At 43.6% G+C, this 11,981-nt stretch overlaps 1 protein-coding gene across 2 annotated transcripts in view; it reads left to right on the top strand.

Annotated features, from left to right (window-relative positions):
* LOC139376196 (CDK5 and ABL1 enzyme substrate 1-like) overlaps positions 1-11,397 on the top strand; it is a 35,784-nt gene extending 24,387 nt beyond the window's left edge. For both annotated transcript variants that reach the window (XM_071118487.1, XM_071118488.1), the window contains 4 exons: positions 1,422-1,528; positions 5,380-5,486; positions 5,744-5,951; positions 7,475-11,397. In XM_071118487.1, the coding sequence (XP_070974588.1) occupies positions 1,422-1,528; positions 5,380-5,486; positions 5,744-5,951; positions 7,475-7,615 (563 nt within the window). In that variant the 3' untranslated portion in view covers positions 7,616-11,397. The remainder of the gene's footprint in view (positions 1-1,421; positions 1,529-5,379; positions 5,487-5,743; positions 5,952-7,474) is intronic.
* The last annotated feature ends 584 nt before the right edge of the window (positions 11,398-11,981 follow it).

Consider the following 11,981-nt stretch of genomic DNA (forward strand, 5'->3'; position numbering starts at 1 on the left):
TAATATTGAAATGGAAGGAGTATCAGACCACTGCAAATCTACCAAGACCTGGCCGTCCCACTAAACTTTCAGCTCATACAAGGAGAAGACTGATCAGAGATGCAGCCAAGAGGCCCATGATCACTCTGGATGAACTGCAGAGATCTACAGCTGAGGTGGGATACTCTGTCCATAGGACAACAATCAGTCGTATATTGCACAAATCTGGCCTTTATGGAAGAGTGGCAAGAAGAAAGCCATTTCTTAAAGATATCCATAAAAAGTGTCGTTTAAAGTTTGCCACAAGCCACCTGGGAGACACACCAAACATGTGGAAGAAGGTGCTCTGGTCAGATGAAACCAAAATGGAACTTTTTGGCAACAATGCAAAACAGCTGAACACACCATCCCCACTGTCAAACATGGTGGTGGCAGCATCATGGTTTGGGCCTGCTTTTCTTCAGCAGGGACAGGGAAGATGGTTAAAATTGATGGGAAGATGGATGGAGCCAAATACAGGACCATTCTGGAAGAAAACCTGATGGAGTCTGCAAAAGACCTGAGACTGGGACGGAGATTCGTCTTCCAACAAGACAATGATCCAAAACATAAAGCAAAATCTACAATGGAATGGTTCAAAAGTAAACATATCCAGGTGTTAGAATGGCCAAGTCAAAGTCCAGACCTGAATCCAATCGAGAATCTGTGGAAAGAACTGAAAACTGCTGTTCACAAATGCTCTCCATCCAACCTCACTGAGCTCGAGCTGTTTTGCAAGGAGGAATGGGAATAAATGTCAGTCTCTCGATGTGCAAAACTGATAGAGACATAACCCAAGCGACTTACAGCTGTAATCGCAGCAAAAGGTGGCGCTACAAAGTATTAACTTAAGGGGGCTGAATAATTTTGCACGCCCAATTTTTCAGTTTTTGATTTGTTAAAAAAGTTTGAAATATCCAATAAATGTCGTTCCACTTCATGATTGTGTCCCACTTGTTGTTGATTCTTCACAAAAAAAATACAGTTTTATATCTTTATGTTTGAAGCCTGAAATGTGTCAAAAGGTCGCAAAGTTCAAGGGGGCCGAATACTTTCGCAAGGCACTGTACATGTACAAATGACCTCGCCTAACCTGTAGCCCCGCACATTGACTCGGTACCGGTACCCCCTGTATATAGTCTCGTTATTGTTATTTTGTTACTTTTTATTTATTTTCTTAACTCTATTTTCTTAACTGCATTGTTGGTTAAGGGCTTGTCAGTAAGCATTTCACTGTAAGATCTACCTGTTGTATTCGGTGCATGTGACAAATAACATTTGATTTAATATGACTTATATGACACTTAGAAGAAGTGGAAAAGCACTGTATATTCTTCTTTCTTGTCCCCGGTGTTTGTTTGTCCTTGGCTCATTGTGTGACTGTGTCATTTTGTCCCCTACAGGGAACGATCTGGGGGACTTGATCCGGGAGTACGACCCTAATCTGTTGGACGATCCCCAGTGGCCGTGTGGGAAGCACAAGAGAGTCCTAATCTTCCCCTCATACATGGTGAGACACCCCTCTGCTTACCAGGCCTGGGTTCAAACAGCATTTGTTTTAAAATACTTTGAGATTTTGATTGAGCCTGCCTTTAGTGCCGCATGGACAGGGAATGTACTCCATTGTGCCAGACAAGTTCAAACAAGCGCAGCTAAAGTATTTGAAAGATTTGGGGCCTATCTTGTTTTTTCAGATTATTATCAACATTTTTCAAAATAAATAGTTGTCAGAGACACAACCTAAGAGAAACAACGAACCAGCTCCTATTTATTATCACAGACCAGAGGTGACGACAAAGGTTCCAATTTTTTCCCTGGGGCCCAGAGTTTTTCCTGATCTGGTAACCTAACCAGATAAAACTCTGGACCACATGACAGTGATTCGTCAGTTGCAAAAAAGGTTTTATGTGGGCTATGATGGGATTTTTTTTTTTTAATCAGGCCACATGGTTTTAAAAAAAACTGCTGAAAAAACTTCTGTCCCTAGGGGGGATGAAAACCCTGTCAAACTGCAGCAACCTTGTACTTGTTCATGTGAATTATATTTTAAAACGAGACTCGTGGGGGTTTCCTCGACACAGAGACAACAATTACAATAGAACTCACAGGGCTGACTTTGCTTCATGCAGGTTTGCATCGTGTATGCCTACGCAACTGTAGGCCTAATTCAAAATGAACTTGTTCCATGTCATCACTATTGTGTTGATTTGGATTATTTCCAGTTAATAATTCTGGATTAAAAAGTTCTAGGTAGCCTAGCCAGCCCAAGTTTGAATCTAAACGTAATTGGATCACATTCACATTTTCTCCTATCACAATCAGATGAGCTATAAATACATAATGTTACCACTTTGTTTACCCTGCCCAGAGGGACAGGGTGCATAGTAGGCTGTGTACAGCTGCTGTTAGTAGCCTACAGCAGAGGTATTCAACCGGGGGGCACCTTATTTAACCAGCGAAACAGATTTTAGTGAAAATGTGTTTAGTGACCTTTCTAGCGGATAGACTATGTTAGAGTTTTCACTTCCTCTTCCAATTATAATGCTAGGAGGTCAAAATACCAAATCTACCCAATCTATTTATTTTAAAATGTTGATTACTTCTTAATTCCCCTGGTAAAACAAGAATATTTTTATTTAGACATGAATATTTATTTATTTTTTGCTAAAGTATGATAGGGGTCCCTGGGTCGGCGGTTTTTCTGGGAGTGGGTCCCTGGCTCTGCGGTTTTTCTGGGAGTGGGTCCCTGGCTCTGTGGTTTTTCTGGGAGTGGGTCCCTGGGTTGGCGGTTTTCCTGGGAGTGGGTCCCTGGGTCGGCGGTTTTCCTGGGAGTGGGTCCCTGGGTCGGCGGTTTTCCTGGGAGAGTGGGTCCCTGGGTCGGCGGTTTTCCTGGGAGAGTGGGTCCCTGGGTCGGCGGTTTTCCTGGGAGTGGGTCACTGGGTCGGCGGTGTTTCTGGGTGTGGGTCACTGGGTCGGCGGTGTTTCTGGGAGTTGGTCCCTGGGTCGGCGGTGTTTCTGGGAGTGGGTCCCTGGGTCGGCGGTGTTTCTGGGAGTGGGTCCCTGGGTCGGCGGTGTTTCTGGGAGTGGGTCCCTGGGTCGGCGGTGTTTCTGGGTGTGGGTCCCTGGGTCGGCGGTGTTTCTGGGTGTGGGTCCCTGTGTCGGCGGTTCTTCTGGGTGTGGGTCCCTGGGTCGCCGGTTTTTCTGGGTGTGGGTCCCTGGGTCGCCGGTTTTTCTGGGTGTGGGTCCCTGGGTCAGCGGGGTTTCTGGGAGTGGGTCACTGGTGTTTCTGGGAGTGGGTCACTGGGTCGGCTGTGTTTCTGGGAGTGGGTCCCTGGGTCTGCGGTTTTCCTGGGAGTGGGCAAGAAAAGGTTGAAGACTCCTACAGTTTATCAGACTGAGAAATCGCCTCGTTTTATATCCATACAGCATGTCAGCTCACTAATATTTAGGTGTAGGCAGCTACAACATTTATGGAAAGGGTTTTAGTTTTTGTCGTTCAGAGGAAAGTAGAGAGTGCGCTTTGAGCTTTGCTCGTCGTGCGTTGTACCCCGGCCCCCGCGACCTGTGATCTCCGTAATCTGATTGGTCAAGACACGCACAGAACCTGCAGCCCTCCGATGCGAAGGACAGATCCATTTTGCGTGAGTTGACAAATTGAGGCAAATCAGCCTAAAAAAAACGGTACTTTGTTCCTATTTTTGAACGCTTTTGCAACAATATTTTTTATTTTTTGGAAAAGTCCTCGGGCAAATGCCAGCTCGCCACACGTTTGCACGTGGCTCTACCTCATACTGCATCAACTGAACTCACTGTAAGTCCAAAGAGGCTGTCTGACCATTCTAATCAGAAAGGTCATTGGCCCAATCCCTGGTTCAGCTCACACTCCTCCTTGTCTGTGACGCGTGTGTGAAGACACTCCCTGTCTCTCTATACAGTAGCGCTTTAAACAGCCACTTCATAACAGCTAGGGTGTGTTAGAAATGGCACCCTATTCCCTGTATAGTGCACTACTTTTGACCAGGGCCCATAGAGAGTTGCTCAAAAGTAGTGCACTAAGTCGGGAATAGGGTGCCATTTCAGACTCACCTCTGTTGTTTATCCGCTCCACTCCTTTTCCTGTGGACATACCTCACTGTTACTTAATCACTTTCTCATGTCCAGAATTTGGCAAGGGAACGCTTGTTTTGTGTTCGAATCAAAGCAACAACAACAGACTCCCAGTTCATTTCTCATTTGGCTCCGTTGGTGTTATCTGGGCTGGTAGAATAGACAGACCAGACGTGAAGTATTCAGTTAAGGCTAGACAGTTTATTTTTTTTCTCTTATCTTCCTCCCATTGCGAAACAACAATAGCTATTGTGTTTTCACTCGAGGAATGTGACCAGTAGATGCTGAACGTTTCACTGCACGATCAGTCACTGTGCTAATCTAAGCCTTTTATCTTTCTTGAACTGATCTTTCAAGTCTGCTACTAACTGTAGAGTGGGATAGAAATCATTTTAGTACATTTAGTTTCCTTTGCGGTAAAAGATAAATCTATAAATTTTACAGTCCTTTCATTTTAGAAATGCTCCCTCTAGGTTTCCCAGGGCCCACAGTAGCCACAGATTTGCTGCAGTAGTCAAAGTATACTTAGAAATATTTTGGTTGGTGCAAATACTTTAGTATATTTTGGATTCAGATAGGGAGCAATTCAAGTTTGAACAAAGCAAATTACTTACCGTGAGCCAACTTGGGCAATATGTTGTTTTGATTATCGCTCTCCTATCACATACCTCGATTCGGGCGGGGTCAACTCCAGTGCTCCTTCTATCTTCCTAAATAACGGATATGAACCTCTGACCTGAAATAAAGTTAAATGGCTCAGTTAAAGTACATCAACGGAACGTACAAAGCTTGGAAATGTAAAGTGTCGTAAACGTTCTGGAATATTATTCTATCTTATCGTGGGACGTGTACGGTGTGCCACCCAATGTTACCTGTCTCCAGAGGAGGCTGGTTGGAGCAGCTATAGGGGGAAGGGCTCATTGTGATGGCTGGAACGGAATAAATGGAACCCTATCAAACCTATTGGAAACCACGTTTCACTTCGTTCTATTAGTTCCATTCCAATAGCTCCTCCCACCAGCCTCCTCTGCCTGACTCCAATATCTCGTGCACCGTCTCTGATACTCAACCTCCACCTCAATGAAACCTAACCCTGAATCTAAAGGTCACATCACCTTCCATAGTGAGATTTGATGCTTCTCTGTGTCCTCTTCCACATACACAATGACGTAACACTTGCACAATTTTACAGACAGCAGAGCTTAACATCCAAGCGTGTCTTTCTGACACCAATACTTTGATCTCTCTTTTCAGACTACAGTCATAGAGTACGTCAAGCCTTCTGACCTCAAGAAGGACATGAACGAGACATTCAAGGAGAAGTTCCCCCACGTACGGCTGACCCTCAGCAAAGTCCGGAGGTAGGGACGTCTACACAACGCATACGTTTCAGTATGATGTTGAAAAGATCAGTTTTGTGTCAGCCTTATTTGAACCCCTTGTGGTTAATCGTATCAACAGTAGTTCCTGGCAGACATTGGGGACACTGGTACTTTTGGGGTTTTATTTTTTTGTTTGTTTAGCATTGACCTCTCTGCATTTGTCTGTTATCGCCCGGCCTTCACCACCTTCCACCCCCCCCCGCCCCTCTCTACCTTCCTCTCCATCCCTTCACCAGTCTGAAGAGAGAGATCCGTAAGTTGGCCCAGGAGGAGTGTGGCTATGAGGAACCCACCGTAGCCATGGCCTTCGTCTACTTCGAGAAGCTGGTCCTCCAGGGGAAACTCAACAAGCAGAACCGCAAACTCTGTGCCGGGGCCTGCGTCCTGCTCGCCGCCAAGATCGGCGGAGACCTCAAGAAGCACGAGGTCAAGCAGCTCATAGATGTGAGTGTCGTCGTCATCTCTTAGTGCATTAGGCTTCGGCTCTTGAGCAGCCTGGTGGAAATCATGGGCGCTTTCCTGTCACGCCGACAAACAGCGATTCTGCACGGAATATACGATTTGTTATATCATATGAATTCATTTAGACGTGGTTCCTTTGAAGTTACGCACTTTTTCAGATGTTGTAAAGATATCGGCTGTTATGTAGTCTGTGTAGAATCTGCTTTTATCTGTGTGACAGAAAAGCACCACATGACAGATGGCAAAGTGGCTAGCATAGGGATCATAGACAAAATTATATTTTTTGTAGTCGCTCTACACTGAGTTTACAAAACATTATGAACACCTGCTATTTCCATGACAGACAGGCCAGGTGAAAGCTACAGTGCCGTGAAAAAGTATTTGCCCCCTTTCTGATTTTCTCTTTTTTGTATATTTTTGAATCAGTCTCTCACATTGCTGTCGAGGAATTTTGGCCGATTTTCTTACGTACAGAACTGCTTTAACTCAGCGACATTTGTGGGTTTCAAGCATGAACTGCTTGTTTCAAGTCCTGCCACAACATCTCAATTGGGATCAGGTCTGGACTTTGACTAGGCCATTCCAAAACTTCAAATTTGTTGCTTTTTAGCCATTTTCATGTAGACTTGATTGTGTGTTTTGGATCATTGTCTTGCTGCATGACACAGCTGTGCATCAGTTTCAGCACACAGACTGATGGCCTGACATTCTCCTGTTGAATCCCAGTTGAGATGTTGTGGCAGGACTCGAAAACGAACAGGTAATGCTTGAAATGCCACAAATGTCGCTGCCAAAATTCCTCCACAACAATGTGGGAGACTGATCTACAGGAACTACAGGAAGCGTTTGGTTGGAGTCATTGCAGTTAAAGTTGGCACAACCAGTTATTGAGTGTAATGGAGGAACTACTTTTCAGACGGGGGCAGTGGGTGTTGCATAACTTTTGTTTATGAAATAAGTTAAATAAGTATGTAATTGTTGTGTTATTTGTTCACTCAGGTTCCCTTTATCTAGTATTAGGTTTTGGTTGAAGATCTGATAACATTCAGTATCAAAAGTATAGAAAATGACAAATGGGGCAAATACTTCTCATGGCACTGTATGATCTCTTACTGATGTCACTTGTTAAATCTACTAATCAGTGTAGATGAAGGGGAGGAGACGGGTTAAAGAAGGACTGTTAAGCCTTGAGACAATTGAGACATGGATTGTGTATGTGTTGCCATTCAGAGGGTGAAGGGGCAAGACAAAATATTTTAAGTGCCTTTTGAACAGGGTATGGTAGTAGGTGCCAGGTTTACCGGTTTGTGTCAAGAACTGCAACTTTGCTGGGTTTTTCACACTCAACAGTTTCCCTTGTGTGTCAAGAATGGGGAGCGGGCAACTCAATATTAGGAAGGTGTTCTGAATGCTTTGTACACTCAGTGTGTATTACAGGATATAGGAAGTAATAAAGTGGGTTAGTTTGTACATTTCTCATCTCCCTTTTTTTCTCTGATGTGTAGAAACTGGAGGAGAGGTTTCGTGTGAACAGGAGGGAGCTGATAGCCTTTGAGTTCCCTGTGTTGGTGGCCCTGGAGTTCAACCTGCACCTGCCTGAGAACGAGGTCATGCCACACTACAGACGCCTCGTCCAGACCTCCTAGCATTAGTGACCCATCAGGAGGACCACCCACACCCAGCCCTCCTGATCCAGGACCAGGAGACCCACCCTACTGGACCACCCCACCTAACCGAGTCCCACGACCAGCTGGTCTCCCTGCAGCCTGGAGATCCATAGGGTTGGAGCTCCTCTACACTCTACTGCAGACCACATTCATATGTACATTTTCAGATCGAGACTTGAAAGCAGCCAAAGTTACCCATATTCTTACTTCAACATTCTTCTCAGACTTTTACTTCTACTTTCTTTAACACTATCTACACCTTCAAAAGATTGGTAGCTGAAAGTTGGCGAAAGCTGTTCATAACAATTATTTTTTTGTTGTTGTAATCCTTGCTTGGCATGTTTTGGTTGCCTTATGATTGTCGTGGAGAATGACGCAAACCTGTCGCGTGGCCGATTTTGACAGGACTGTTATCCCAGTAACTCTGTGCTTTTTGAAAAACGTTTTCCAGTCTCTCCTCGCTAGAAGTGCACTTTTTGAATATTGCAGACATGGATAGAGGCCATTTTCGGAGACTCTTGACTGGGTGAGGGTTGTGAAACAAACTCATTCGGATCAATTTGAGTTGACTCAAACCCCGGAAGGGAAGTTGATCTAAATGGCTTTCAATATATTTTCTAATCCATTTCCTTTTTCTGTTTCCCAGCCACCAATCCCACGATCCGCATGACAATTTATCGACACAACCTTTTCGATTGCAAAATAATTACAGATTTAATAGGATTTTATACAGTACATTATTCAGTACATTTAAGTATTCTTCTTGTTTTCTACCTGTTGAGTGCTTGCTTTGGACATTATGTGAATGGGCCTCTTATCATTCAATGTGTAATCTCCTGTGCTCTATGTTAGAGTGTATCATCGGCACGTTTCCAGTGCTTTTACTGGAGTGGGTGGAAAGGTATCAGAAGTAGGGCATGATGTTGCCAATGCTACAGCTCTGATCTTGAAACGGAACTTGAATTAGCGTCATAATCAAAATATCTGTCAAGACTTGACTAAGTGTTTGATATGGCAGGTGATGAATTTGTCACGGTCACAATATGATTGTGCCATCTGTCTTTTATGACGAGTGGTTCCAGTTCTTAGGTCACCATTGTTATGGTCCAAGTCAGTATTAAATAGAACGTTGTTGCCCTGCCCGCCTGTAGGGAAAATAACCTCGGCTCACAGCAAAAACGGGACCTTTTTTCAAACACAATTTTCTTGTTGTCTGCTTGATTTTGTCAATGACAAAATAACAGTTAAGGAAAATAAAATATGTCTAAGGATGACTTTTCAACATTGCCTGCTCCCAAGCGTTCTCACTACTTAGAAAATCGTAATATTGTAGGGCTTCCCTCATGCCCCTTTTCATGAAGGTGCTAACGTTAGCAACGTGAGTGCTAGCTAGCTACCAACCAGAACATTAAACTAGCCAAGACCAACAACACAAACAAACGGACTATAAAGCTACAAGTAGTGATTGGAGTTACACACGGACTATACTACATTAGTTAAATGTCTTTCTTACCTGTGATGAAATGTTTTCCAAACAAATGGCTATGTGTAGCCTACTTGGACACTGGGTCACCACAATTTCCCACACTGAATAGTCTGAAGCCACAGGGCTCTTCTCGCATGCGCTATTTCCATACGTGGGAGCATTGCAAACCGTAGGTCGGGATTTACCTGGTTACATGTACATAAACATGTACAGCGCATTCGGAAAGTATTCAGACCCCTTTACTTTTTCCACATTTTATGTTACAGCCTTATTATAAAACTGATCCTCATCAATCTACGTAAGTATTCAGACCCTTTACTCAGTACTTTGTTGAAGCACCTTTGGCAGCGATTTCAGCCTCAAGTCTTCTTGAGTATGACGCTACAAGCTTGGCACACCTGTATTTGGGGAGTTTCTCTCATTCTCCTCTCCAGATCCTCTCAAGCTCTGTCAGGTTGGATGAGGAATGTCGCTGCACAGCTATTTTCAGGTCTCTCCAGAGATGTTCGATCGTGTTCAAGTCCGTGCTCTGGCTGGGCCACGCAACGACATTGAGACTGTCCTGAAGCCACTCTTGCATTGTCTTGGCTGTGTGCTTAGGGTCGGTGTCCTATTGAAAGGTGAACCTTTATCCTAGTCGGAGGTACTGAGTGTTCTGGAGCAGTTTTTCATCAAGTATCTCTCTGTACTTAGCTCCGTTCACCTTTCCCTCGATCCTGACTAGTCTCCCAGTGCCTGCTGCTGAAAAACATCCCAACAGCATGATGCTGCCACCACCATGCTTCACCTTAGGGATGGTGCCAGGTTTCTTCCAGACGTGACTCTTGGCATTCATCCCAAAGAGTTCAATCTTGGTTTCATCAGACCAGACAATCTTGTTTCTCATGGATTGAGTCTTTCGGTGCCTTATGGCAAACTCCAAGCAGGCTGTTATGTGCCTTTTACTGAGGAGTGGCTTCCGTCTGGCCACGCTACCATAAAGGCCTGATTGTTGAAGTCCTGCAGAGATGATTGTCCTTCTGTAAGGTTCTCCCATGTCTACAGAGAAACTGTGGAGCTGTGTCAGAGTGACTATCAGGTTCTTGGTCATCTTCCTGTCCAAGGCCCTTCTCCCCCGATTGCTCAGTTTGGCCTGGCGGCCAGCTCTAAGAAGAGTCTTGGTGGTTTCAAACTTCTTCCATTTAAGAATGATGAAGGCCACTGTGTTCTTGGGGACCTTCAATGCTGCAGAAATGTTTTGGTACACTTCCCTAGATCTGTGCCGCGACAAAATCCTGCCTCGGAGCTCTACAGACAATTCCTTCGACCTCATGACTTGGTTTTTGCTCTGACATGCACTGTCAACTGTGGGACCTTTATATAGACCGATATGTGCGTTTCCAAATCATGTCCAATCAGTTGAATTTACCACAGGTGGACTCCAAGTTGTAGAAACATCTCAAGGATGATCAATGGAAATAGGATGCAATTTCGAGTCTCATAGCAAAGAGTCTGAATACTTAAGGTATTTCTGTTTTAATTTTTAAACACATATGCAACAATTTCAAAAAATCGATTTTCACTTTGTCATTATGGGGTATTGTGTAGAGAATAAAAAAAGAAAAAAGTAATCAATTTTAGAATAAGGCTGTAACATAACAAAATGTGGTAAAGTCTAGGGGTCTGAATACTTTCCGACTGCACTCTACGTAAGAATTTCGCTACACCAGTGATTACATCTGCAAATATGTGTTCGTGACCAATCAAATTTGATCGAACAACACAGCAGCTTTTCGGCACGTTTGTTATTTCTTTATAACAAAACAATCTACGACGAAGTTGTCTCTTTTACAGTGGGGTTCAATGGGAAAGAATGTTTGTTTTCTCCAATTTGTGGCGTGGTCGAGGGGAATTCCTTCTTATGACATGAATACTAACTCGGAATATGCTAATGCTATTTTTGTGACATCATAGCAGTGTTACCAAGAGTTTCTCTTGAAAAACAGGAAAGTATTGTTTATTTTATCAGAGCAAAATCGTTTTTGTCTTTTGAACACTGATTTTAATCGAATTGTAGTCATTTTAATTATACAGAAAAGATGGATAGTGCTGAAATCAGGGTGAAATACTATTGTTAGATGTTTTGATTTCTAAACCCAAAGAATTTGTTGTAGGATACACACTTTTTTTACGGTTTGGCAGAAAGCTCATGGTCAACAACACCAAAATACACGTGTGTATGTTTGTAAATATACTGCCTTGCTTGTTCAATTAAAACAAGATTCCTGAAATGTGATTAGCTTCCTCCTCATTTTGTCACTCTATCCTGCTGGCTGCTGATCTTGGTGAATTGATTTACTGCCATTACGTAAGATATCATCTGGTTCCACTCTAAATATTTATTGCAGAGAAACAATCATCTATTACAATTCAAGCATGCATGATCAGGCAGTGCATGTTTCTCATAGAATCCTACCCCCTTGATAATTTAAGGAGGCTTAGCCCCAAGTGTTAAAACACATTACACATCTTACGGTGACATTGAGTCTGTCACCTAAAAGGGGATATTATGAATAACTTGTAAATTAGACTATGAATATTAAAGTATATCCCGGGCTCCCGAGTGGCGCAGCGGTCTAAAGCACTGCATCTCAGTGCAAGAGGCGTCCATTACAGACCCTGATTTGATTCCAGGCTGCATCACAACCGGCTGTGATTGGGAGCCCCATAGGGCAGCGCACAATTGGCCCAGCGTCGTCCAGGTTTGGCTGGGGTAGGATGTCATTGTAAATAAGAATTTGTTCTTAATTGACTTGCCTAGTAAAATCAAAATATTTCTTGGCAGTATAGCATTAAAAAAACTTCTCCAAGTCAGTGTGA

The sequence above is a fragment of the Oncorhynchus clarkii genome, chromosome 20 (assembly GCF_045791955.1).
Source record: "Oncorhynchus clarkii lewisi isolate Uvic-CL-2024 chromosome 20, UVic_Ocla_1.0, whole genome shotgun sequence".
Classification (NCBI taxonomy): domain Eukaryota; kingdom Metazoa; phylum Chordata; class Actinopteri; order Salmoniformes; family Salmonidae; genus Oncorhynchus; species Oncorhynchus clarkii.